The sequence below is a fragment of the Dendrobates tinctorius genome, unplaced genomic scaffold (assembly GCF_039654945.1).
Source record: "Dendrobates tinctorius isolate UK_male_01 unplaced genomic scaffold, ASM3965494v1 ptg000254l, whole genome shotgun sequence".
NCBI lineage: Eukaryota > Metazoa > Chordata > Amphibia > Anura > Dendrobatidae > Dendrobates > Dendrobates tinctorius.
Genome location: NW_027361921.1, coordinates 23888423 through 23915920, shown reverse-complemented (window position 1 = coordinate 23915920; position 27498 = coordinate 23888423). Strand labels below are relative to the sequence as shown.

General features: G+C 44.7%; 1 protein-coding gene across 3 annotated transcripts in view; it reads left to right on the top strand.

Moving 5' to 3' along the window:
- Window positions 1-27498, top strand: part of SGO2 (shugoshin 2) — a 145662-nt gene that overhangs the window by 88357 nt on the left and 29807 nt on the right. For all 3 annotated transcript variants that reach the window (XM_073558223.1, XM_073558224.1, XM_073558225.1), the window contains one exon: window positions 5732-5913. In XM_073558223.1, the coding sequence (XP_073414324.1) occupies window positions 5732-5913 (182 nt within the window). The remainder of the gene's footprint in view (window positions 1-5731; window positions 5914-27498) is intronic.

The following is a 27498-nucleotide window of genomic DNA, read 5'->3' as shown; positions in this document are numbered from 1 at the left end:
CCATGACTCCGACTCCCACATATATTGCTTATATTTAAGTGAAAAATTTATTGTAGTACAATGTGAACATCAGACATTTAATCATTTCTATGATCCAATAATCAAGATATTTAGATAGAACATAATATCTATTTATTGGAATACAACTTTAGAACACAAAAAACTGTAATAAATTGTAAATATGTAATACACTATATACATGTATACGGTACAGACCAAAGTTTGGACACACCTTCTCATTCAAAGAGTTTTCTTTATTTTCATTACTATGAAAATTGTAGATTCATTCTGAAGGCATCAAAACAATGAATTTACACATGTGGAATTATATAATTAAAGTGTGAAACAACTGAAAATATGTCTTATATTCTAGGTTCTTCAAAGTAGCCACCTTTTGCTTTGATTACTGCTTTGCACACTCTTGGCATTCTCTTGATGAGCTTCAAGTTGTAGTCACCAGAAATGGTCTTCCAACAGTCTTGAAGGAGTTCCCAGAGATGCTTAGCACTTGTTGGCCCTTTTGCCTTCATTCTGCGGTCCAGCTCACCCCAAACCATCTCGATTGGGTTCAGGTCTGGTGACTGTGGAGGCCAGGTTATCTGGCGTAGCACCCCATCACTCTCCTCCTTGGTCAAATAGCCCTTACACAGCCTGGAGGTGTGTTTGAGGCCATTGTCCTGTTGAAAAATAAATGATGGTCCAACTAAACACATACCGGATGGAATAGCATGCTGCTGCAAGATGCTGTGGCAGCCATGCTGGTTCAGTATGCCTTCAATTTTGAATAAATCCCCAACAGTGTCACCAGCAAAGCACCCCCACACCATCACACCTCCTCCTCCATGCTTCACGGTGGGAACCAGGCATGTAGAGTCCATCCATTCACCTTTTCTGCGTCGCACAAAGACATGGTGGTTGGAACCAAAGATCTCAAATTTGGACGACTCAGACCAAAGCACAGATTTCCATTGGTCTAATGTCCATTCCTTGTGTTCTATAGACCAAACTAGTCTCTTCTGCTTGTGGCCTGTCCTTAGCAGTGGTTTCCTAGCAGCTATTTTACCATGAAGGCCTGCTGCACAAAGTCTCCTCTTAACAGTTGTTGTAGAGATGTGTCTGCTACTAGAACTGTGTGGCATTGACCTGGTCTCTATTCTGAGCTGCTGTTAACCTGCGATTTCTGAGGCTGGTGACTAGGATGAACTTATCCTCCGCAGCAGAGGTGACTCTTGGTCTTCCTTTCCTGGGGCGGTCCTCATGTGAGCCAGTTTCTTTGTAGCGCTTGATGGTTTTTGCCAATGCACTTGGGGACACTTTCAAAGTTTTCCCAATTTTTCGGACTTAAAGTAATGATGGCTACTCGTTTTTCTTTACTCAGCTGCTTTTTTCTTGCCATAATACAAATTCTAACGGTCTATTCAGTAGGACTATCACCTGTGTATCCACCAGACTTCTGCACAACACAACTGATGGTCCCAACCTCATTTATAAGGAAAGAAATCCCACTTATTAAACCTGACAGGGCACACCTGTGAAGTGAAAACCATTTCCGGTGACTACCTCTTGAAGCTCATCAAGAGAATGCCAAGAGTGTGCAAATCAGAAATCGAAGCAAAAAGTGGCAACTTTGAAAAACCTAGAATATAAGACATACAGTATTTTCAGTTGTTTCACACTTTTTTGTTAATTATATAATTCCACATGTGTTAATTCATAGGTTTGATGCCTTCAGAGTGAATCTACACTTTTCATAGTCATGAAAATAAAGAAAACTCTTTGAATGAGGTGTGTCCAAACTTTTAGTCTGTACTGTGTGTGTGTGTGTGTGTGTGTGTGTGTGTGTGTATATGTGTGTGTATATATAATATATATATATTCTCTATCAAGAAAAAAGGGCAGCACTAACAAAACAATACCGCAGGTGCAAAACCTATCCAGCAGTGTCCAAACAGCCAAAATGACAAAAGGGGGGGAAAAAAAAAAAATATAGGCAGCACTCAAATTAAATGTGAAAAAAGTGGATACTTTACTGATCCTCAGATGGCAACGCTTCAACGGTGACCCATCTTTGTCAAGCCAAAGACGGGTCACCGTTGAAGCGTTGCCATCTGAGGATCGGCAAAGTATCCACTTTTTTCACATTTAATTTGAGTGCTGCCTATTTTTTTTCTCTATAATATATATATATATATATATATATATATATATATATATATATATATATATATATACACCCTCTCACACACCCTCTCACACTCTCACACACTGACTTATCTCGGCTAAGATAAAGCCTAGATCCTCAGGCTACATTCACACTATGGGCGTAGCCAGGATCAAACCTGGGGGGGCAGAATCTCATACTGTTCCGCAGAATTTCATACTGCACACCTCAGCTGCTGCAGAACCTCATACTTCACACCCCTACATTTGAAAATAAAGCCTGCATCTTAAAAAGATGTGGTGATGAATGCAGTCTATTTATTCCCACTATCAGTTGATACTGATGTTACTGAAGATGAGCAATGCCTGTCCTGGGCGTCCTTTTGGGCAGCTATGAGGTGTACCTGACTGGTGCTAAAAAAAAAAAAAAGTGTTAGTCTGTGTGCTATCCGGCTTTCATTCTTTTTGGTACAGATATGATATGGATAAATGGATATATAGATAGAGCAGATTTCTAATCTGCTTTTGCTATTGAAAACATTATCTATGAGCTCAAAAACCTTTCAGGTGATGCGGTTTTTTAAAAAGCTGATCTGCTTTTACAACTGAAAAACGTATCCTCAAAAAACGCAGGAAAAACGCTCTGTGTGAATGTAGCCTTAGATCAGGAATAGAACAGTCATTTATAGGACATTTCATAACTTTCCAAAATTCCTATGAAAAAATATTCAGCACATTCTGCATTGAACTACTGTACCCAATTTATTATATATTTTAGGAGTCGGAGTTGGTCCATTTTATACCGACTCCAACTCCACCAAAATGAGCACCGACTCCGACTCCACAGCCCTGTGCCATAAGAGCGCAGTCTGATATTTCGCACACACCCATAGACTTATATGGGTTTATGTGAGCAGAGTCTCACAACCAGGGCTGTGTAGTCGGAGTCTGTGTCCATTTTTGTGGCGTTTGAGTCAGTATATATTGGGTTCAGTAGTACTTTGCAGGATGAGCTGTAAATGTTTTCCTAAGAATTTGGGAAGGTTATGAAATGTCCTGTTCCTGATCTAAGGCTTTCTGCTTTTAGTTGACATGAATCTGTGCTGTACTTAATGTACATGTTCAGTAGTGTCCAGCGCTGTGGAGTCATAGCTGAAGTGAATCTGTGCTGCACTTTATGTATATCCTCAGTAGTGACCAGTGCTGTGGAGATGACTCTGTGCTGCACTTTATGTATATGCTCAGTAGTGACCGATGCTGTGGAGTCATAGCTTAGATGAATCTGTGCTGCACTTTATGTACATGTTCAGTAGTGACCGGTGCTGTGGAGTCGTAGATGAGATGAATCTGTGCTGCACTTTACGTACATGCTCAGTAGTGACCAGTGCTGTGGAGTCATAGATGAGATGAATCTGTGCTGCACTTTATGCACATGCTCAGTAGTGACCATTGCTGTGGAGTCGTAGTTTAGATGAATCAGTGCTGCACTTTATGCACATGCTCAGTAGTGACCAGTGCTGTGGGGTTGTAGTAGAGATGAATCTGTGCTGCACTTTATGTACATACTCAGTAGTGACCAGTGCTGTGGAGATGAATCTGTACTGCACTTTATGCACATGCTCAGTAGTGACCAGTGCTGGGGAGTCGTAGATGAGATGAATCTGTACTGCACTTTATGCACATGCTCAGTAGTGACCAGTGCTGTGGAGTCATAGATGAGATGAATCTGTGCTGCACTTTATGCACATGCTCAGTAGTGATCAGTGCTGTGGGGTCATAGATGAGATGAATCTGTACTGCACTTTATGCACATGCTCAGTAGTGACCAGTGCTGTGGAGTCATAGATGAGATGAATCTGTGCTGCACTTTATGCACATGCTCAGTAGTGACCAGTGCTGTGGGGTCATAGATGAGATGAATCTGTGCTGCACTTTATGCACATGCTCAGTAGTGACCAGTGCTGTGGGGTCATAGATGAGATGAATCTGTACTGCACTTTATGCACATGCTCAGTAGTGACCAGTGCTGTGGAGTCATAGATGAGATGAATCTGTGCTGCACTTTATGCACATGCTCAGTAGTGACCAGTGCTGTGGAGTCATAGATGAGATGAATCTGTGCTGCACTTTATGCACATGCTCAGTAGTGACCAGTGCTGTGGGGTCATAGATGAGATGAATCTGTACTGCACTTTATGCACATGCTCAGTAGTGACCAGTGCTGTGGAGTCATAGATGAGATGAATCTGTGCTGCACTTTATGCACATGCTCAGTAGTGACCAGTGCTGTGGGGTCATAGATGAGATGAATCTGTACTGCACTTTATGCACATGCTCAGTAGTGACCAGTGCTGTGGAGTCATAGATGAGATGAATCTGTGCTGCACTTTATGCACATGCTCAGTAGTGACCAGTGCTGTGGGGTCATAGATGAGATGAATCTGTACTGCACTTTATGCACATGCTCAGTAGTGACCAGTGCTGTGGAGTCATAGATGAGATGAATCTGTGCTGCACTTTATGCACATGCTCAGTAGTGACCAGTGCTGTGGGGTCATAGATGAGATGAATCTGTACTGCACTTTATGCACATGCTCAGTAGTGACCAGTGCTGTGGAGTCATAGATGAGATGAATCTGTGCTGTACTTTATGTACATGCTCAGTAGTGACCAGGGCTGTAGAGTCATAGATGAGATGAATCTGTGCTGCACTTCATGTACATGCTCAGTAGTGACCAGTGCTGTGGAGTCATAGATGAGATGAATCTGTGCTGTACTTTATGTACATGTTCAGTAGTGACCAGGGCTGTAGAGTCATAGATGAGATGAATCTGTGCTGCACTTTATGCACATGCTCAGTAGTGACTAGTGCTATGGAGTCGTAGTTTAGATGAATCTGTGCTGCACTTTATGTACATGCTCAGTAGTGACCAGGGCTGTAGAGTCATAGATGAGATGAATCTGTGCTGCACTTTATGCACATGCTTAGTAGTGACCAGTGCTGTGGAGATGAATCTGTACTGCACTTTATGCACATGCTCAGTAGTGACCAGTGCTGTGGAGTCAGACATGAGATGAATCTGTACATGCTCAGTAGTTAGACAGTGCTGTGAGGTCGGAGTCAGGGAAATTGAGGAGTTGGAGGACTGGCATACGGACTCAAGAGCCCTGCTCACAACCTCCTACAAAATGCTGCCATTGTTTTGTCATAATCACAGATCTGCACTACCCCATAGTATAACATTGGGCCCAGTGCTGTCCGATAAAACCTCACGTTGCCCTCGTCCTTGTTATGCACTCGTGTGACTGAGTACTAACAGCTAGAGTACCGATATGTATGGGTATTGGTCACCATGAAAAGATTAAAACCTACATGCAGCTTTTTCAGACCCTGGAAAGTCCTGTATTTTACAGACTGTGCAGGAGTTTGCCCCGCCCTCATATTGCTGGATAAAATGCCTTTCATACAGAAAAGGTGTCATCACTTTGTGATTTGCTTTTTCATTTACCAGAATGGTAAATCTTGAAAATGTTGTAGAAAAATGTATGATAGTTTTCTGTTTTGTGATAGGTTCACAGGAGTGGCATTAAGGGTTCCTGTGGGCCAGCAGAAAAACGACAGTCATCAAGCCATTGTGGGGAATGAAGAAACCGGCCTTCTAGCTCAACCGCCGCCAGTCATCACGGTTGTCAGCCGGGACTGTGACAAGAGGGATGAGCTAGTAACACATCCCTCAAACCTATCTTCAAAAGGTAATAATTAGCCTCCTAAGGACTGACGCGTTACTCTATATGGCCTGAAGATTATGCATTCTATATTAGTGATGAGTCATGTGACGTGTGTGTGACCAGGGTTCTTGGTAACTTCCTGTCAGAAGGTGGGAGGCTCAGAGCAGAGATTTCACATACTGCTCCCCAAAAGTGTGAATATCTCTGCAAAGGAGCAATGCAGCACAAAACGGGAAAAGTCGCAGCATCAGGGGAGATCAGGGACCTTTCTGAGATTTTTTTTTTTTTTTTTTTTTTCTTGAGTAACTTTGATTAACCTCCTCTCTAGATTGTCTTTGTGGTAAAGATTTGCGGTATCGTTTAAGAAAAAAATAAGGCAATGTATTTTCCTTTTTTTCCGTATTCTAATCTGTAATCAAAATTAGAATGAGATTCCTTTGCAGATTTCCCACTGGGCACTGTCGATCTTTTATATTCATTCTTCAGATAATATCTTTTCTGGTAACCCCCTTCACCCCCCAAACCTGTTTTCACCTTCATGACCAGGCCAGATTTTACAATGTTGACCAGTGTCTTTTTATGATGTTAACATCTCTAGAACACGTCAACGGGTTGGTTTTTTGTGTGTCACATTGTGCTTTGTTCAAGGTAAATCTGGGTCAAAATTTTTGGCGCTCAATTGTGAAAAATATCTGAATTTAGTCAAAAAGTTTGCAATCTCCAAAATGTATTTTTTCTGCTCTTAAACCAGATAGTTATACTACATGAAATAGTTAATAAATAATTTACTTAGCATCAGCACAATTTTTGAAACTTTTTCTTTTTTGTTATGAAGTTAAAAGGGTTAAAAGGTTTATCAGCGGTTTTTCTCATTTTTCCAACAAGATTTACAAAACCAATCTTTGTAGGGACCACATCACATTTGAAGAGACTTAGAGTGGCGTATGTGATATCATCATTTTAAAAGCTGCTCTCCTCAAACTGCCCAAAACCACATTCAAGAAGTTTATTAACCCTTCAGGTGCTTTACAGGAGTTAAAGCAATGTGGAAGAAAAAATTTAAAATTTTTTAGTTTTTCCCACAAAAATGTTGCTTTGGCCCCCAATTTTTCATTTTCACAAGAGTAACAGGAGAAGATGGATAGTATAGCTTGTCCTGTACAGTACTGCTTAGCCACGTGGCGAGACCCCAGAGGGACAGAACACCTGTTGACTCTTGGAATACAATTTTCCTAAAATGGTTTAGACTCCACATACAGAGCCCATAAGTTCTAGAAGAGCAGAATCCCACCTCAAGTGACTGAATTTTAGAAATTATACCCCTCCTGGGAATTTATCTACAAGCTTAGTGATGGTTTTTGCTCCATGGATATTTTCCAGAAAGGAGCAGCAATGAATGCTCCCGCATTGAGCCCGCATCTTTTCAGGACCATGGGATTTCAGGAAGCGCATCAGCAACCCGGTCACTTGATTGCTGGGCACTGATGGGTTGGTATGAAAGCCGGTGGTCTGCAAGAGATAGGCATGTTTGTCATCCCCTGAGGAAGAAGTAGTCCTCACTTCGAAATGTGTTGGGAATAAATGATTAATCTTTCACCGTAAGTGGGATTCTGTATTTTGTCAAGCTGCGCATGGAAGTCCATAAATGAAATTATTTCCATAAGAATTGATATAGCATTGTTCTGACATTGTTTTGTTCTCTTATTTACTTTTTTGTAACTTAGTCTACTCTAAAAGAAACAAAAAGACCTTTCTGATGAAGGTCCGTTGTTGGACCGAAAACGTTCATATGATATGAGTCTATTTTTGTCTGGATGCACAATAAAGAAAAAAATTGCTTCTCCGATTTTGAGTGCCAAGTAATTTTGTATATTTGATGTGGGCTCTGGCGCTGAGCCTTCGTCTTTCCCGGCGCATGTCAGCTGTTTTGAACAGTTGACATGTGCCTCTAACAGCCACAGGTGAAATTGCGATCCACCTGTTAACCTGTTAAATGTCGCTGTCAATCTCTGGTAGTCGCATTTAACTCGTGCTTCGGGTAAGTGCGTCGGAAATCTTGCCCATCTGTGACCTCATCACGTGATCGTGGGTCACCAATGGGTTGGCATGACAACCAGAGGTCTCCAGCAAACCTCTATGGTTGTCATAGCCGGATTGCTATGAGCGCCGCCTGGTGGTCAGTGCTCATAGCAAGTGAGTGTTTCTGCTACATACAGGCGATCTGATCATCGCCTGTAAGTAGCCGAGCAAATCAGAGAACTGCAGCTTCTATTCTCCCATGGAGACTATTGAAGCATGTTAATATAAAACAAAAAAAAAAGTTTAAAAAAATATAACATTTCAAATCGCCCCATTCTGAGTAAAACAATTAAAAAAAAAAAAAAATCAAACATGCACATCTGGTATTGCCACGTTCAGAATCACCCGATCCATCAATATAAAAGGGCATTAACCCCATCGGTAAACGGCATAACAAGAAAAAAATTCAAGTTGCCGGAATTATGTTTTGTTTGGTCGCAGCTACATAGCAATAAAATGCAAAAGATCGTACCTGCACCAAAATAGTATCAATAAAACAGTCAGCTTGGCACGAAAAATATAAGCCCACACCCATCTCCAAATAAAGAAAAATGGAGATGCTACGGGTATGGGAACATAGCATAATCTTTTTTTAATCAAAGTTTGGATTTTTTTTTCTCTCACTTTCCACGACAGCAGTATCGGAGGATGTCTCCCCGCCCTAATGGGGGACAGGAAATGCACAAGACGTTAAATAACCCTCTCCTTCCTACTACCTCCAGTGTTTTTCCTGTCCCCTATGGGGCATGAAGAGGTCCGATAGTGCCATGGCAGCACTATCGCTTACCTCAAGCCGACGGTCGGGGGCTCCGCTCTCCTCTGTGGGTCAGGCCGCTCCCGTCTCTGCTGCGGCGCGACTCAGAACCCCCACCCGCCTCTCCTGCGCCCCCTCCCCCACGGGGTAAAGCGAGGCGGCGACGTGCGGCCGGTGTCCTCAATGAGCTCCCCGGCGTCGTCCTCCCCACGACGGCCAGCGCTCACGCGCACCGGAAGTGACGCGGCGCCGTACTTCCGGTGAGTCTTTCCGGCGTTCCGGGTGGAACGCTCATGCGAGGGCGTCGGGAGCACGGTCGCACGCCTGCCCCACGATCGACTACAGAGACTGGCCAGGGTGCACTGGTTGGTGACTGAATCAAAGGGCCCGGGGGGGATTGAGGGGGCGGAGCAGCGTCCCAGGCGAGACAACCGCTGACAGCCCCGAAGCAGCCGTAAGGAGGGGTGATCACTATTACCCCCACCTGTGGACCGGAGAGGAGGAGCACAAAACACGCTGTGGACCTCGGTTATTTAGACCTTGGTCGGGGTGCGTCCAGGTAAGGCCATTTCTGCACTGGTGACTGTGACAGACTGACCATGGACGGTGATAAGCCCTCGCATTCTGCTTCTGCGGAGCCCAGCGCTCACCCTCCTACTGTAAGTAGCAGGGTGGGTCCCCCTTTATTCTGTCCAAGTGGTCTGAGGTGACTTAGTATGCCTTCTCTCTCTGTTTTAGGGAGACAAGGCCCCTGACCTCATAAAGAAACCGAGCCACAAGTGTGTGTGGTACCAAACTCTCCTCGACATACAAGAAAAAACTATGTCAGCCCTGCACGGATGACGTAATACGCGCAGAACAACCCTCCCTTCTGGACAGTATAAAAACCCTCATCAAACAAGAAATGCAATCTTCTATGATGACTAGTGCCCAGACCCCGACACCACAACCCCCTCCGGCTAGGAAAAGGAAAGCGCCCCCTGCGGAGTCGGACTCGGGCGAGATTGACACCTCTAACTCAGAGGATGCATGGGAAAATGAGAGTTCCACTTCCACCCCCAGGCCCGATAACAAAAAATACTACTTCTCGTCTGAGGGCATGGGGGACTTAGTTAGTATGGTAAGAGGCACCATGGGATTGGAAGAGGCAGAGGTTGAATACTGAATTCAGGATGAAATGTTTGGGGGGCTGATATCCAAAGACCAAAAGGGGTTTCCCATTCATGAAAACATCCAAAATCTGGTTATGCAGGAATGAGCCTTTCCCGAGAAAAGGCTTACTATCCCAACAGACCTGAGGAATAGGTTTCCTTTAGAGGGAGATTGCTCCCTATGGGAGATCCCTAAAGTTGATGTGCAGGTGTCCAGTGACTAAGAACGGCTCTTCCGTTCGAAGACTCGTCTCTGCTCAAGGACCCCATGGATCGTAAGACACAGAGCCTGCTTAGGAAATCCTGGGATGCCTCCACAACCCTGCTCAAGGCTAATATAGCCTCGACGTGTGTAGCCAGGTCCCTATTTCACTGGCTGCGTACACTGGAAGATCACCTCTCTCAGGGAACCTCCAGCGAAGAAATCCTCGATTCTCTTCCTCTACTATAAAAAGCAACAGGGTTCCTAGCCGATGCCTCTGCGGAATCCATTCAAGTGGCAGCAAAGTCGGCAGTTCTCTCCAACTCAGCCAGAAGTACGCTGTGGCTGAAATTGTGGGGGGGAGACGTCACGTCAAAATTGAAACTCTGTGCGATTCCCTTGTATGTGTTTTGGCCCAGCTCTGGATGACATCTTGGAGAAGGCCTCGGATAAGAAGTCACTTCCAGACCAGCGGAAACCTAGGAAACGATTTTTTCGTTCCCCCCCCGTGACCAGCCCTCCCAGAGAGAGTTCAAAGGGAAGGGTAAAATGAGCAGGTGGAGTTATCCGAAGGGAGGTAAAGGCAGTAATATTATGGCCTCCCAACAATAACAAAATCCCACAGACAAACAATGAGGGTATTCCGGTCGCGGGCCGACTCTCGAATTTCATAGAACAGTGGCAGTCCATAACCTCAATCCAGTGGGTTCTTCGCACCATCCGCAACGGACTGAGATTGGAATTCGAGAGTCCTCCCCCCTCAATGCCTGAGAATAACCTCCCTGCAGCCGCACCTCCAGGGTTCCTTGCTATCAGACATAAAAACATTGCTGCAAGCAAGAGCGATCTCCCGGTTCCACAACGGGAAATAGGCAGAGGCCACTACTCTCATCTCTTCGTAGTGGTATAAACCTCGGTGAAACACAGGGTTATTATAAACTTGAAACCTTTTAAACCAAGTGGTAAAATACAGGCGGTTCAAGATGGAGTCAGTCAAGACAGCAATCCCCCTTAATAGGACAAAATTGGGTGATGGCTACAGTAGATCTCAGGGACGCCTACCATGTCCCGATCCATCCAGACCACCGAAGATTCCTCAGGTTTGCGGTATCCCAGGGGTCCCAGGTCAAACACTACCAATTCAACGTCCTGCCGTTTGGGGTATCATCAGCCCCTCGAGTGTTTACCAAGGTGATGGCAGAGGCAATGATCTTCATTCGCCAGCAGGGGATCTGCATTGTCCCATAGCTGGACGACCTCCTATTAGTAGCTCCGTCCATATCTCGCCTGAACCAGGACGTAGAGAAATCTCTAGAGATTCTAAAATCCTTGGGTTGGATCCCCAACCTGGAGAAGTCGAACCTTCATCCCTCATCAAGGAAAAAGTTCTTGGGGATTCTCCTGGACTCAGGAAAGCGAACATCCTTTTTACCCAGGGAACGGCAACTCGACCTGGCTCAGAGGGTCTCCAAGTTCAGGGGCCAAAGAGCACCGACCCTGAGAGACTCAATGTCCATGCTAGGTTCACTTACAGCGTGTATCCAAGCCGTCTCCTGGGCCCAAGCCCATACTCGGACCCTGCAGTCCTATGTTCTTCGGTGTTCAAGGAAACACCAGAATCTACTGACCAGGAGAACCCCTCTTCCCGGTCATGTGAAAGACACTCTTCTATGGTTGCTGAACCACCAAAATCTTCAACAGGGGGTCAGCTGGGATCTGCTTCCCCTAAAAATCATCACCACGGATGCCAGTCAGAGAGGCTGGGGCGCTACAGTGGAGAAATCACACTTCCAAGGGTTATGGGGCCCAGACGTTAGATCCAGCTCCTCAAATGTGAAAGAGCTAACAGCGGTAGAGGAAGCACTGAAGGCAAAATCAACCCTCGTCCAAAACAATCATGTGCGCGTCTACTCAGACAATATGACTACGGTGTCCTACATCCGTCACCAGGGAGGCACAAAATATTCCAACCTAAAACGGGTGGCTGCAAGAATCTTTTCTTGGGCAGAGAAGCATCTATTGTCCATAGCAGCAGTGCATCGGACAATGTGGAGGCAGACTTCCTCAGCAGGAAGGACGTTGATCCCGGGGATTGGAGCCTAGACCAGACAGTATTTTTGTCGCTGGTCTCAAGATGCGGATATCCCGAGGTGGATCTTTTCACCAGCGGTCAGAATGCGAAGGTGGAAACATATTTCTCCCTCAGACCCATCGACGGAGCGTGGGAAGTAGATGCCTTCTCCCACCTGTGGCACTTCAATCTAGCCTACGCCTTCCCTCCAATCCCCATGTTAGCAAGAACACTACAGAAGATACGAGCAGAGCAAGTTACTACAATCTTGATAGCTCCCTTGTGGCCAGGAAGGGGCTGGTACGGAACCCTACAAAACATGGCTCAGAATGGTCCAATCTCCTTCACCAGGGCCCTCTACTCCACCCAGACCCGTGCAAATTGAACCTGGCAGCCAGGTTACTGAAGCCAGAATTCTTATGGCTAAAGGTCTATCGGAGAAAGTAATCCAAACCCTACAAAAAAGTAGGAAACCAGTGACTAATGCAATTTTGGGAAAGTCTGGAAGAAGTTCTCATCTTGGTGCTCCCCAAATTCTCCAGATCCCTTCCGTCCTAAGATTACACAGATCTTAGTTTCTCCAGGACGGTCTAGATCTGGGTCTCACACCTAGTACCTTAAAGGTACAAGTGTCAGCCCTTAGCTCATTCTACGATCAGAACCTGGCAAGCTATTGATGGATTAAACGGTTCATGACCTCAGCGTCTAGGATCCGACCCAGACTCCGTAGTCAGATTCCCCCCTGGGACTTGAACCTGGTTCTCAAAGGCTTGACGATCGAACCATTTGAACCTTTGGCTTCCACAACTTTGAAAAATGTGACACTAAAAACCGTATTCCTGGTAGCAATCACTACCGCAAGGCGCATAGGAGAATTGCAGGCCCTTTCAATACAGGAGCCATATTTAACCATCATAGAGGATAGCATCATCCTGAGATTAGACCCCTCTTTTATGCCTAAGGTAGTCTCGAACTTTCATAGGTGCCAGGGCCAGGGCTTCCTTCTGTCCAAACCCCTCCAACGCAAAAGAAGGGTTCCATACCCTCAATGTCCGCAGAGTAGTCCTCTTCTACCTCCAGCAGACGGAAAGTTGGAGGATTGATCAAAACTTATTCATTCAGATTTCAGGCCGAAATAATAGAGGCAAAAAGCGTCAAAAAATACAATCGCAAAATGGATCAAGCAAGCGATCAGCCTCGCCTACTCGTCACAGAACGTTTCCCCTCTTACATCGTTAAGGGCCCATTCTCATTCTGTAGCAACATCGTGGGCAGAAAGAGGGGACGCATCTTCGGAGCAGATGTGCAGAGCCGCCACCTGGTCGTCTGTCCATACATTCACTAGACTAAATTTCAACAGGGATTTAAGGTTTGGCAGACGTGTTCTGCAGGCTATCGTCCCTCCCTAAGAAATTAGTTGTTGGTATTTCTCCGATACTGCTGTCGTGGAAGGTAACTAGAGAAAATAGAATTAGTCTTACCGGTAATTCGGTTTCTAGGAACCTTCCACGACAGCACTGATTTCCCTCCCTACCTGATACTCTACCGGATGATTCCTGCACTTTGGTGGTAACTATACATGCTAGTGTGTAAAGAAAAAACACTGGAGGTAGTAGGCAGGGGAGGGTTATTTAACCTCTTGTGCATTTCCTGTCCCCCATTAGGGCGGGGAGACATCCTCCGATACTGCTGTCGTGGAAGGTTCCTAGAAACCGAATTACCGGTAAGACTAATTCTATTTTTCACCACTTGGACAACAAGCAAGTCTAGATTCTTTTTTTTATCCATCAACTCGTAATGACCTGGAGAATCATAATGGCAGGTCAGTTTTAGCATTTAGTGACCATGGTTTAACAAAAAAAAAAAAAAAATTGAAATTGAGCTTTCTTTGCAATTTCACCGCACTTGGAATTTTTTTCCCATTTTCCAGTACACAACATGTTAAAACTAATGGTGGTGTTCAAAAGTACAAAGTTCAATGTGTATTTTTTGCTCGTGACCTCTATACCATGCTTAATTATTTTTTGATATGGGGAATATTCTACGTATGAACTCGTCTAGGGTTCATAGGCATGGTCTATTGCTCCTCATAACATGTATAGCCATGTGGCCTTTTAACACAGTACCAGGGATGTTGGATGATTGCTGTGTTTTGTCTATATGTTTTTAATGGAATTTTTGTATGTCCATGGTTATTAATAAAGCTTTGCATTTTTTTATTGTTTGATAGTGTGCACACCAGTTGTTTGTATTGGTCTTTCTCCCTTCCCTTTTTATATGCAGTTATTTTCCATACAAGGTGTAGCCCCCTGATGAGCACTTGGCTCATTCCTCTTTATTTAGTTGCATCATAGGTGCGCTCTAACTTTGCATAGTGGCAACATTGCAATAATCTGTGATCAAAACTTTGTATCTACCCCAAAATGGTATCAATAAAAACGTCAGTTCAGTGTGGAAAAAATAAGCCCTTAACTACTCCAGATCCCAAAAAATAGACACTACGGGTCTCGGAATATGGCGTTTTTTTTCACCAGTTAAATAACCTATCCATGTTTGGTATCTGCAAACTCATAACAACCTGGAGAATCATAATAGCAGGTCAGTGTTAGCATTTAGTGACGTGTTAAAAGAAAAGATACAAAAAAGCAATTGTGCACTTCTTTTTTTTTTTTTTTTTTTACAAATTCACCGCACTTGGAATCTTTTTGTTTTCCCGTTTTCCAGTACAATATATGGTAAACCAATGGTGTCGTGCATAAAACAAGCCCTCCCATGGCCATATTGATGGAAAAATAAAGCAGTTATGCCTCTGGGAAGAAAGGGAGCAAAAAATGTAAAATGCAAAAAAGCGTTAAATATCAAGGTGATGAAGGAGTTAAGCAGGCTCCCATAGTTATAGAAATGCCAAACACGTGGACGTTAAATGCGGTTTAGGTACACTGTGGAGCTCAGAAGGGAGGAGGCATTTGAATTTGGGAGAGAGAATTTGCGAAATTTCTTTTGAAGGGCGAGGAGCCATAGTGCTTTTCCAGGGCCTTTGTGCTACCAGTAACATGGAAGCCCCTATACTTATGGTAACAGATGACAGACCTGAGTGGGGATTTGCTTTATTTGTGGATTGATTTGAAGCTTTTGACAGGAACATTTTGCATAAAGTTTTGTATCACATTTATCTGGCGCTCTACACTGTGCACTTATTTTGGGGTTTCCATCTAAGTCTCTGAGTGTCGTGATTCAGATGAAACCGCTGATGGAAGGGTCACTATATTGAGGCAGCAGAATTACGCTTGACTAGAGTTGAATGACTTTGGTTGGATCGGGTTTCATGAAAGTCGGATGAAACTGGTCTGACTAGGGCAAAAAAAGTCGGAGTTTCGTCCGAAACCCGACCCCAATGTAAGTCCATGGGGAATAAAAGTCGGCATTGAGTGGATGAATGTCATCTGCTCAATGCCGACTTTTATTCCCCATTGACTTGCATTGGGGTCGGGTTTCGGACGAAACTCCGACTTTTTTTTGCCCTTGTCAGACCAGTTTCATCCGACTCAAATTTTGTTTGTCTGGTTTCACGAAACCTGATCCGACCAAAGTCGCTCAACTCTACTCTTGACTCCTTCTGGCCTATCTTCAGCAGTGTGCTTTTCAGAAGTGCACAAAACTGGCCAATGGCACTTTTATGCGATCCTAAAAAGACCGACACCGCCGAATCACAGACCAGACTGTGTCCACTGTGCCTCCAGCTGCCTCATTATAGGCAAATTGTTTTTATTATATAAAATCGCCAAAACATAACGCTGCCCGTTCTGTCTTCTCTTTTCCTGGCCTTGCTATCGCGCCTGCGTGGATGTGCTGCCAGAGATCCCGCCCCGCAGTCGCTTATGACTTATTCACACTGTGGGGCTGGGAATCTTGGGCATGCGCAGTAGTTCTCTGCGGCTCTCAGGAGTTGTCCTCTGCCCTCTGAACTAAAAGACCGCTTTCCCCTTGAAGGTGACAACTCTATTTGGGAGATCCCTAAAATAGATGTTCAGGTATCTAAAGTGACTAGGAAGACGTCCCTTCCCTTTGAGGATGCTTCCCAGTTGAAGGATCCTATAGATCGCAAGACAGAAAGTCACCTTAAAAAAATCCTGGGAAGCTTCTATGAACCTGCTCAAAGCAAATATTGCATCCACTTGCGTCACCAGATCTTTGTTTTTCTGGCTGCTTACGTTAGAGGACCACCTCTCAGGGGGTACCCCCAGAGAGGAAATCTTAGATTCCCTTTCCATCCTCCAGAAGGCAACAGGTTTTTTAGCCGATGCTTCAGGAGAAACTGGGCGGGTAGCAGCAAGGTCCCTAGTCCTTTCAAATTCGACTAGAAGAGCCTTGTGGCTGAAGTCATGGGGAGGCGACATCACCTCTAAGACAAAACTCTGTGCCTGCCCCTTCCAGGGGCACCACGTGTTCGGACCAGTCTTGGATGACATCCTTGGAAAGGCTTCCGACAAAAAGAAATCGCTGCCGGAACAGAGACCCACCAAAAGACGATTTTTTTTCGTCCCTCGAGAGCAGTCCTCCCAGAGGGAATTCAGAGGGAAAGGCAAGACGGGACGATGGTGCTACCCGAAGGGGGGTAAAGGGAGAAACCTCCTTGGGCCCCAGCAACAACAGCCCCCGGACAAACAGTGACTCCCCAGTGAGGGGCTGACTCACTCAGTTTTTCACCCAATTGCAGGCCACCACCTCGAACCCGTGGGTCCTGCATACTATACAGTTGGGACTGAAACTGGAGTTCGAACACCCCCCCACATGCTTTAAGAGTCAACCCCGCACAGTCCCCAAGTCTCCAAAAGGTCCTACTTCAAATAGAAGATTTCTTACGAGAGAGAGTGATCTCGTACGTGCCTCCACAAGAAATTGGCAGGGGACATTGTTCCCTCCTGATTAAAAAAAAAAAAAAAAGCCCTCAGGAAAGCACAGGCTTATCATAAACCTGAAACCCCTGAATCGCTTCATCAAATACTGGAGGTTCAAGATGGAGTCAGTGAAATCGGCCATCCCTCTTATTGGACAGGGCTGGCAGATGACTACGATAGACCTAAGGGACTCTTATTACCACGTCCCAATTCATCCGGATCACCGGAAGTTCCTGAGGTTTGCGGTCTCCCACGACCAGGGGATCAGCCGTCTCCAGTTCAACGCCCTCCCATTTGGTGTATCCCCGGCACCAAGGGTATTTACGAAGATCATGAGGGAAGCAGTCATTTCTATCCGTCTTCAGGGGATATGCATTGTGCCGTATCTAGACGATCTGTTAATCGTCGCTCCATCAGTATCCCGGCTGAACCAAGATGTATCAAAGACCCTGCAGATGCTCGAATTCCTAGGGTGGATCCCGAATCTCCTGAAGTCAGCCCTTTATCCTTCCCCAAGGAAAAAATTCCTGGGAATCCTCCTAGATTCAGAAAAAAGGATGTCCTTTCTCCCCGAGGATCGTCAATCAGACCTTCGTCAGAGGATAATCCAATTCAGAGAACAAAAGGCTCCGACTCTGAGGGATGCCATGTCTATCCTGGGTTCCCTGACTGTGTATTCAGGCGCACACGCGAGTCCTCCAGTCATACGTCCTGGAAAACGCAAGGAAGTATTCAAACAACTTGTCAAAAAGGATTCCATTTCCAGGACACGTAAAATCGGCCCTCTTGTGGTGGCTGAATTACCGGAACTTGAGGCAAGGAATAAGCTGGGATCAACTTCCTCTGAAAATACTATGTACCGATGCCAGTCTGAGAGGTTGGGGAGCCGTGGTGGAGGAGTCGTACTTCCAGGGACAGTGGGCCCAGGACATATGTTCGAGGACCTGGATCTTAAGAGAATTGAAAGCGGTGGAAGAAGCACTGAAAGCCGCGTCATCCCTTATCCAAAACCATCACGTTTGGATATACTCCGACAACCGTGACCATGGTGGCATATCTCAGACACGAGGGAGGCACTAAGTACGCCAACCTAAAGACAGTGGCAACAAGAATCTTCCTCTGGGCAGAGAGGCACCTGTTATCCATCTCCGCGGTACACCTGAAGGGGTCGGAAAACATCCAGGCGGACTTCCTAAGCAGGAAAGACGTCCATCCGGGAGAGTGGTGTCTGAACCAGGAGGTCTTCCAGTCTCTAACCTCAAGATGGGGAGATCCAGAAGTCGACCTATTTGCAAATGTGCAAAATGCAAAAGTGACAACCTATTTCTCCCTCAGTCCCACGTACGGGGCCCGGGGGACGGATGCGTTCGCTCATCCATGGGTCTTCAGACTGGCATATGCCTTTCCTCCAATCCCTATGCTGGCAAAAACGCTGCAGAAGATCAGAGCAGACAGGGTCACGACAATCCTGGTGGTACAGCGCCCTGTTGGACATGGCCCAGGAAGGTCCCTTGCTTCAACCCCAAAAGGCCGACCTCATCTTCCAGGGTCCCTTACTGCACCCAAACCCCAGCAAGTTGTCTAGCGGCTTGGTTATTGAGGCCGACCTTCTAAAAGCCAAAGGGCTATCTGATGAAGTAATCCGAACCCTTCAAAAAAGTAGAAAGCCGGTAGCCAATGCCATTTACTGCAAAATATGGAAAAATTTCTTCCTGGGGTCCCTGACCCTTTCCATCTGAATATTGCCCAGGTCCTAGATTTCCTACAAAAAGGGTTAGAGATAGGACTTACTCCAAGCACGCTAAGGGTACAAGTATCTGCCTTTAGCTCCTTTTTTTGACCAGCCAAACACCGCTGGGTTAAACAATTCATGACCGCTGCGGGCAGAATACGCTTTTCACTCCCTAGTCGGGTTCCCCCCTGGGATCTTAATTTAGTGCTCAATAGCCTAACACAGGCCCCGTTTGAGCCCCTGTCAGAAATTCCATTGAGAATCCTCACACTCAAAACAGTCTTTCTTGTAGCAATCACCACTGCTAGACGGGTAGGGGAGCTACAGGCCCTATCGGTACAGTAACCATACCTCCTGCTCAACTCGGACAGCATAGTACTGCGCCTAGACCCCTCCTTTATGCCCAAAGTGGTGTCTGACTTCCATAGAGGTCAGGATATCGTGTTGCCCTAATTTTGCCCAAATCCTTCTAACATGAAGGAAGAAAAATTTCATACTCTGGATATCCGCAAAGTGGTTCTTCACTACCTCGAATTAACCAGAGAGTGGAGGATCGACCAGAATCTGTTCCTTCAATATTCGGGACGGAATAAAGGAAAGAAGGTGGCAAAAAACACGATAGCAAGGTGGATCAAGCAGTCCATCTCCCTGGCATATTCTTCAAGACATCTCTCTCCTCCCGAGTCGCTAAAGGCCCACTCTACTCGATCAGTCGCTACATCATGGGCAGCAAGAGGGAACGTGTCTTCGGAGCAGATATGCAGGGCTGCCACCTGGTCCTCTGTACAGACCTTTACCAGACACTATAGACTGAATTTCAATAGGGATCTAGCATTTGGCAGATGCGTTCTGCAAGCCATGGTCCCTCCCTAAAAATTAGTGTTGGTATAACTCCAAGGTGGCTGTCGTGGAAGGTGACTAGAGAAAATAGAATTAGACTTACCGGTAATTTGGTTTCTAGGAACCTTCCACGACAGCACTAATTTCCCTCCCTATCTAATATTTTCCGGATGATTCCTGCTCTACTGGCGGTAACTATTCATGCTAGTATGTCCAGAAAAAACAATGGAGATAGCAGGAAGGGGAGGGTTATTTAACCTCTGGTGTTTCTTGTCCCTCATTAGGAAAAACAGGAACAGGAAACACAAGAGGTGGCTGTCGTGGAAGGTTTCTAGAAACCGAATTACCGGTAAGTCTAATTCTATTTTCTGCGGTGGAAGGGATAAGTAAAAGAGCCACCTTGACAGAATGCAGCATTAGTGCTACACAAGGTGTCTCTTTTACTTAAAAACGCCAGGGGGGGGGGGGTGACAAGTTCCCTTTAACCCCTTAATGTCCATGGACGTGCACAGTCCATCACGGACTCTGAAGGTCTTGCCTTTGAACTGTCACTGCTTGTAAACAATCAGTTTCAGTTCAGTGCCGACAGCTGTCTGACAGCTGAGAGGCACGGCAAGGGGGACAGGGACCTAGTTAACCCCTTCAGTGAACACCATAAAAAAACACAAAAGTAGCAAATTATACTTTTTCCAAGTGGTATCATCATACCGCTTGGAAAAAGTGCAATAACACGCGATCAAAAAGACGGATATAAATAAACATGGTACTGCTGAAAACGTCATCTTGTCCTGCAAAAAAATGAGCCACCATACAGCCTCATCAGACGAAAAATAAAATGTCATAGCTCGCAGAATAAAGCGATGCAAAAATTATTTTTTCTCAAAGTTTTTAGTATGTAAAAAAACACCAAAACACAAAAAAGATATGAGGTATCGCTGCAATCGTAGTGACCCGAAGAATAAAGCTGCCATACTAATTTTACCACACGTGGAACGGAGGGGGAAAAAAAAAATCCTCAATTGCTTGTTTTTGTTCATTCTGCATTCACAAAAATCGGAATAGAAAGCGATCAAAAAAGTTATGTGCCCTAAAATGGTACCAATAAAAACGTCGGCTCATCCCGCAAAAAACAAGCCTACACATGACTGTCGGCCGGAATACGGAAAAATTATAGCTCTCAAAATACGGAGATGCAAAAATTTCTTACAAAAAATTCTTCCAAAAAAATGCGTCTTTCAGTGTGTGACAGAAGCTAAACACGAAAAAGTATATAAATCTGATATCACTGTAATTTCATCGACCTGAAGAATAAAGTCGCCTAATCACTAATACCGCACGAGGAACGGTGTAAAAAAATAAAACCAATTCTTCACCTTTTGTGGATTTGTGCATTCTGCCTCCTAAGGATGGCAGTAAGGCGATCAGTGGTTTACCCCCACATATGGGGTATCAGCGTACTCAGGACAAATTGCACAACAACTTTTGGGGTCCAATTTCTCCTGTTACCCTTGTGAAAATAAAAATTTGTGGGCAAAAAACATTTTTGTGGGAAAAAAATATTTTTATTTTCACGGCTCTACGTTATAAACTTCTATGAAGCACTTGGGGGTTCAAAGTGCTCACCACACATCTAGATAAGCTCGTTGGGGGGTCTAGTTTCCAAAATGGGGTCACTTGTGGGGGGATTCCACTATTTAGGCACATCAGAGGCTCTACAAACGCAACATGACGCCTGCAGACCATTCCATCGAAGTCTGCATTCCAAAATGGCACTTATTCCCTTCCGAGCTCTGCCATGCACCCAAACAGTGGTTCCACCCCACATATGGGGGTATCAGCGTACTCAGGACAAATTGCACAACAACTTTTGGGGTCCTGTTACCCTTGGGAAAATAAAAATTGGGGATGAAAAGATCATTTTTGTGGAAGAAATTTTTTTTTAACTTTACAGCTCTACGTTTGAACCCCCAAGGGTTTCACAAAAAGTTATAAGTGCTCACCACAAATTTAGATAAGTTCCTTTGGGGGTCTAGTTTCCAAAATGGGGTCACTTATGGGGGGTTTCCACTGTTTAGGTACATCAGGGCCTCTCCAAACGCGGCATGGCGTCCGCTCTCGATTCCAGCCAATTTGACGTTCAAAATCTCAAATGATGCTGCTTCCCTTCTGAGCACTGCCGTGCGCCTAAAGATTGGTCTTCCTCTACACATGGGATTATCGGTGTACTCAGAAGAAATTGCACAACAAATATTGTGATTCATTTTCTCCTGAAACCCTTGACAAAATTAAAAAAAATTGAGTCCAAAGAAAAAAATTTTTTCCTTCCACATTGTTTCAATTCTTGTGAAGTACCTAAAGGGTTAATAAACTTCATGAATGTGGTTTTGAACACCTTGAGGGGTGCAGTTTTTATAATGGTGTCATTTTTGGGTATTTTCTGTCATATTGACCCTTCAAAGTGACTTCAAATGTGATGTGGTCCGTAAAAATAAAATGGTGTTGCAAAAATGAGAAATCGCTGGTCAACTTTTAACCCTTATAACTTCCTAACAAAAAAAAAAATTTTGGTTCTAAAATTGTGCTGATGTAATGTAAACATGTGGGAAATGTTACTTAAGTTGTTTGTGTGCCATATCTCTGTGATTTAAGGGCATAAAAATTCAAAGTTGGAAAATTGAGAAATTTTCGCCAAATTTCCGTTTTTTTCACAAATAAATGCAAGTTATATGAATGAAATTTTACCACTAACATGAAGTACAATATGTCACGAGAAAACAATGTCAGAATCACCGGGATCCATGGAAGAGTTCCAGAGTTATGGCCTCATAAAAGGACAGTGGTCAGAATTGTAAAAATTGGCCCGTGAGTTAGCGTGCAAACCACCCTTGGTAGTGAAAGGGTTAAAGATTCCATTATAACAGGGTCTGTACCACAGGACTGGCGTATAGCAAATGTGGTGCCAATTATTCAAAAAGGGGACAAAAACTGAACTTGGAAATTATAGGCCAGAGAGCTTGACCTCTACTGTGGGTAAAATCCTGGAGGGTTTGCTAAGAGATTCTATACTGGAGTATCTGAAGAATAACCTCATGACCCAATATCAACATGGGTTTACAAGGGACCATTCATGTCAGACTCATCTGATAAGCTTCTATGAAGAGGTACCGTATATACTCGTGTATAAGCCGACTGGGAAAACTTATACGCGAGTCAATAAGTCTAGGGTGGGAAATGCCGAAGCTACTGGTAAATTTCAAAAATAAAAATTGATACCAATAAAAGTAAACTTAATTGATACATCAGTAGGTTAAATGTTTTTGAATATTTATAGTGAGTGGCCCCAATTGCACAGGTAGCATAAGGTAATCCAATTATTTTACTGATGCCTCAAAAAACAAAAAAAAAACTATATACTTACCTCTGTCGCTGCAGCTGCTCATCGGCGTTGCCGGCGATGCAGTGACTGTTCAGGCAGAGGGCGCGTACTAACTATGTCATCGCGCCCTCTGACCTTAATGTCACTGCCAGAGGACGCAAGACAGCAACAGGGACAGATGAATGTGGCAACCCCATCATACTCAACCCCTCCTGGCGTGGTCTCTGCAGCCCCCCTGCTTGTTCCATGTTGTCGGCGCCCCTGCTCTTCCTGCTTTCAGCGGTCATGTGGTACCGTGCATTAAACTCATGTATATGCGCATATTCATGAGTTTAATGAGCGGTACTACGTGACAGCTGAAAGCAGGAAGAGCAGGGGCGCCGAGAGCATGGAACAAGCATGGGGGCTGCAGAGACCGTGCCGGGGAGGTGAGTATGATATCTGACACCCCCGCTCCCCCTCCCCGACAGACCCCTGGTATATGACTTGCGTATAAGCCGAGAGGGGGACTTTCAGCCAAAAAAAATTGGGCTGACTATCTCTGCTAATACGCGAGTATATATGGTAAGTTCCAGACCAAGGAAATGCAGTGGACGTGGTGTACATGGACTTTTCAAAAGCTTTTGATACGGTGCCACACAAAAAGTTGATAAATAAAATGAGAACAATGGGGATAGAGGAAAATATGTGTAAGTGGGTTAAGAGTTGGCTCAGGGATAGGAAACAAAGAGTGGTTATTAATGGAGCACACTCGGACTGGGTCATGGTTAGCAGTGGGGTGCCACAGGGGTCATTATTGGGCCTGCTTCTTTTTAACATATAATTAATGACCTTGTAGGGGGCATAGAGAGTAGAATTTCAATATTTGCAGATGACACTAAACTCTGCAGGGTAATCAATACAGAGGAGGACAATTTATATTACAGGAGGATTTATGTAAACTAGAGATTGGGCTGATAAATGGCAAATGAGCTTTAATGGGGCTAAATATAAGGTCATGCACTTGGGTAGAACAAGCAAGATGCTTAATTGTAAAACACTGGGCAAAACTGTTACTGAAAAAGACCTGGGTGTATGGGTGGATGACAAACTCACATTTAGTGGCCAGTGTCAGGCAGCTGCTGCAAAGGCAAATAAAATAATGCGATGCATTAAAAGAGGCATAGATGCTCATGAGGAGAACATAATTTTACCTCTATATAAGTCACTAGTGCGACCACACTTAGAATACTGTGTACAGTTCTGGTCTCCGGTGTATAAGAAAGACATAGGTGAACTGGAGCGGGTGCAGAGAAGAGCGACCAAGGTTATTAGGGAACTAGGGGGTCTGCAATACTAAGGTTATTTAGTTTGGAAAATCGAAGGCTTAGGGGTGATCTTATCACAATGTATAAATATATGCGGGGAAAGTACAAAGACCTTTCTAATGATATTTTTACTCTTAGACCGGGGACAAGGGGGCATCCTCTACGTCTGGAGTAACGAAGGTTTAATCATAATCTCGGACGCGGATTCTTTACTGTAAGAGCAGTGAGACTATGGAACTCTCTTCCATATGATATTGTAATGAGTGATTCCCTTCTAAAATTTAAGAGGGTCTGGATGCCTTTCTTGAAAAGTATAATATTACAGGTTATATACACTAGTTTCCTTGAGATCTACTGTCCTCCTCCTCCTGGACCTGTCCTCTGCCTTTGACACAGTGGATCATTCCATATTACTACAGACCCTCTCATCTCTTGGTATTACAGACTTGTCCCTATCTTGGATCGCATCATACCTAACAGACCGGACAGTCAGCGTCTCCCACTCACACACCACCTCCTCACCGCGCCCCCTATCCGTCGGAGTCCTACAAGGTTCAGTCCTAGGGCCCCTGCTCTTCTCCATTTACACCTTCAGCCTCAGACAGCTCATAGAATCTCATGGCTTTCAGTATCACCTCTATGCTGATGACACACAGATCTACATCTCTGGACCAGATATCACCCCCCTACTAAACCAAATCCCTCAATGTCCTTCTGCTATTTCATCCTTCTCTGCTAGATTTCTAAAACTTAATATGGACAAAACAGAATTCATCATCTTTCCCCCATCTCACCTGACCCCCCCCCCCCCCCCCCTAACGGACTTATCCATTAAAGTAAATGGCTGCCCACTCTCTCCAGTCCCACAAGCTCGCTGCCTTGGGGTTATCTTTGATACTGACCTCTTTCCAACCACATATCCTAGCCCTTTCCACTTCCTGCCGACTTCAACTCAAAAACATTTCATGGATCTGTACATTCCTCAACCAAGAATCTGCAAAAACCCTAGTCCATGCCCTCATCTCCCGCCTACACTACTGCAACCTCCTACTCTGTGGCCTACCCTCTAACACTCTTGCACTCCTCCAATCTATTATAAACTCTACTGTTCAACTAATCCGCCTGTCCCACCACTATTCCCCGGCCTCTCCCCTCTGTCAATCCCTGCACTGGCTCCCCGTTACCCAAAGACTCCAGTTCAAAACCCTAACCTTGACATGCAAAGCCATCCACAACATAAGTCCTCCATATATCTGTGATGTACGAGGGTCTCTCGGTACTTACCTGCACGCAACCTCTCATCCTCACAAGATCTCCTTCTCTACTCCCCTCTTATCTCCTCTTTCCGCAATCGCATACAAGATTTCTTCCACGCATCCCCCCTTCTCTGGAACTCTACCACAACATATCAGACTCTCGCCTAAGATGGAATCCTTCAAAAAGAACCTGAAGACCTACCTCTTCCGAGAATCCTACAACCTGCAGTAACCACCGATCCACCAAACCGCTGCACGACCAGCTCTAAACTCATCTACTGTATCCTCAACCCATCCCTTGTAGATTTTGAGCTCTTGCGGTCAGGGTCCTCTCTCATCCTGTACCAGTCGTGACTTGTATTGTTTAAGATTACTGTACTTGTATTTATTATGTATACCTCTCCTCACATGTAAAGCGCCATGGAATAAATGGCACTATAATAAATAATATTGCGTTGATCCAGGGAGCTAGTCTGATTTGCTGTATGTGGAGTCTGGAAGGAATATTTTTCCCCAATGTGAAGCTTACTGCTTGCCACATGGGGTTTTTTTTGCCTTCCTCTGGATCAACATGTTAGGGCAAGTTGGGATAGGATATGGGTTGAACTAGATTTGACTTAAAGTCTTCCTTCAACCTTAATAACTATATTACTATGTAATACATATGCCCTGACAGTTAACAGATACCTTGCTGGCATAGTGTGCTGGCCAAAAGAAGAGATAGAAGCTGCAAATTTAAAGACACAAAAGCTCCTCAAAAGGCATGGAGGTCTCGACCCTAAGTCCAGCACCCAAAGATTGTATACCAACAGAAAGGTGGGTGGTCGAGGCTTGATAAGCGTCCAAGCCACCATCATGGATGAACCAAGGAGTATACAGTAATACATCAGAAGAATGGCGCCAGAAGATATGAGATGCTGAGAGAAAGCCTAAGGCAGCAACAACAACAGATCTGGAAGGAAGAACAGGAACATGAAGCGCCATGGCAAGACAAGCCGCTGCATGGGATGTATCACTGACAGATAATGGTAGTGACTGACATGGAGAAATCCAGCAATGGCTGGGGAACGCTAGACTCCGAGACAGCACAAAGGCATTAATCATAGCGGCACAAGAGCAAACCCTAATTACAAGATCCATAGAAGCAGGAATCTACCAAACAAGACAGGACCCAAGGTGCAGACTATGCAAAGAAACATCAGAAACAGTCCAACACATAGTGGTAGGATGCAAAATGCAAGCAGGAACAGTGTATACTGAATGCCACAACCAAGTAACGGGAATTGTATACAGGAACATCTGTGCAGCATATGGGCTAAGTCCATGTGGGAGATCCCGGAAAAAGTGGGACTTCAAGATCCAGACAGATAACCAGGTGTTGGCTAACCAACCAGACATTGTCATAGTAGACAAGGATCAGAAGACGGCAATGACAAACAGTGTGGCAGTGCCATTTGGAGCAGTGACCCCTAAGTTGGAAGAATGGCTACAACAAATCCCAGGAGCAACATCTGAGCTCTGTCCAGAAAAGTGCAATACTTGCCTTTATGGAAGACTGGCAAGAAGAAAGCCATTTCTCAAAGATATCCATAAAAAGTGTTGTTTAACCCCTTCACTCCCGGAGCTTTTTTCGGTTTTCCGCTCCCCTTCTTTCCAGAGCCATAACTTTTTTCCGTCAATTTTTCCGTCAATATGGCCGTGTGAGGGCTTATTTTTTGCGGGATGAGTTGTACTTTTAAACAGCACCATTGGTTTTATCATGTCGTGTACTCGAAAACGGGGAAAAAAATTCCAAGTGTGGTGAAATTGCAAAAAAAAGTGCACTCCCACACTTGATTTTTTTGCTTGGCTTTTTTTTGCTTGCTAGGTTCACTAGATGCTAAATCTAACCTTCCATTATGATTCTCCAGGTCATTACAAGTTCATGGACACCAAACATGTCT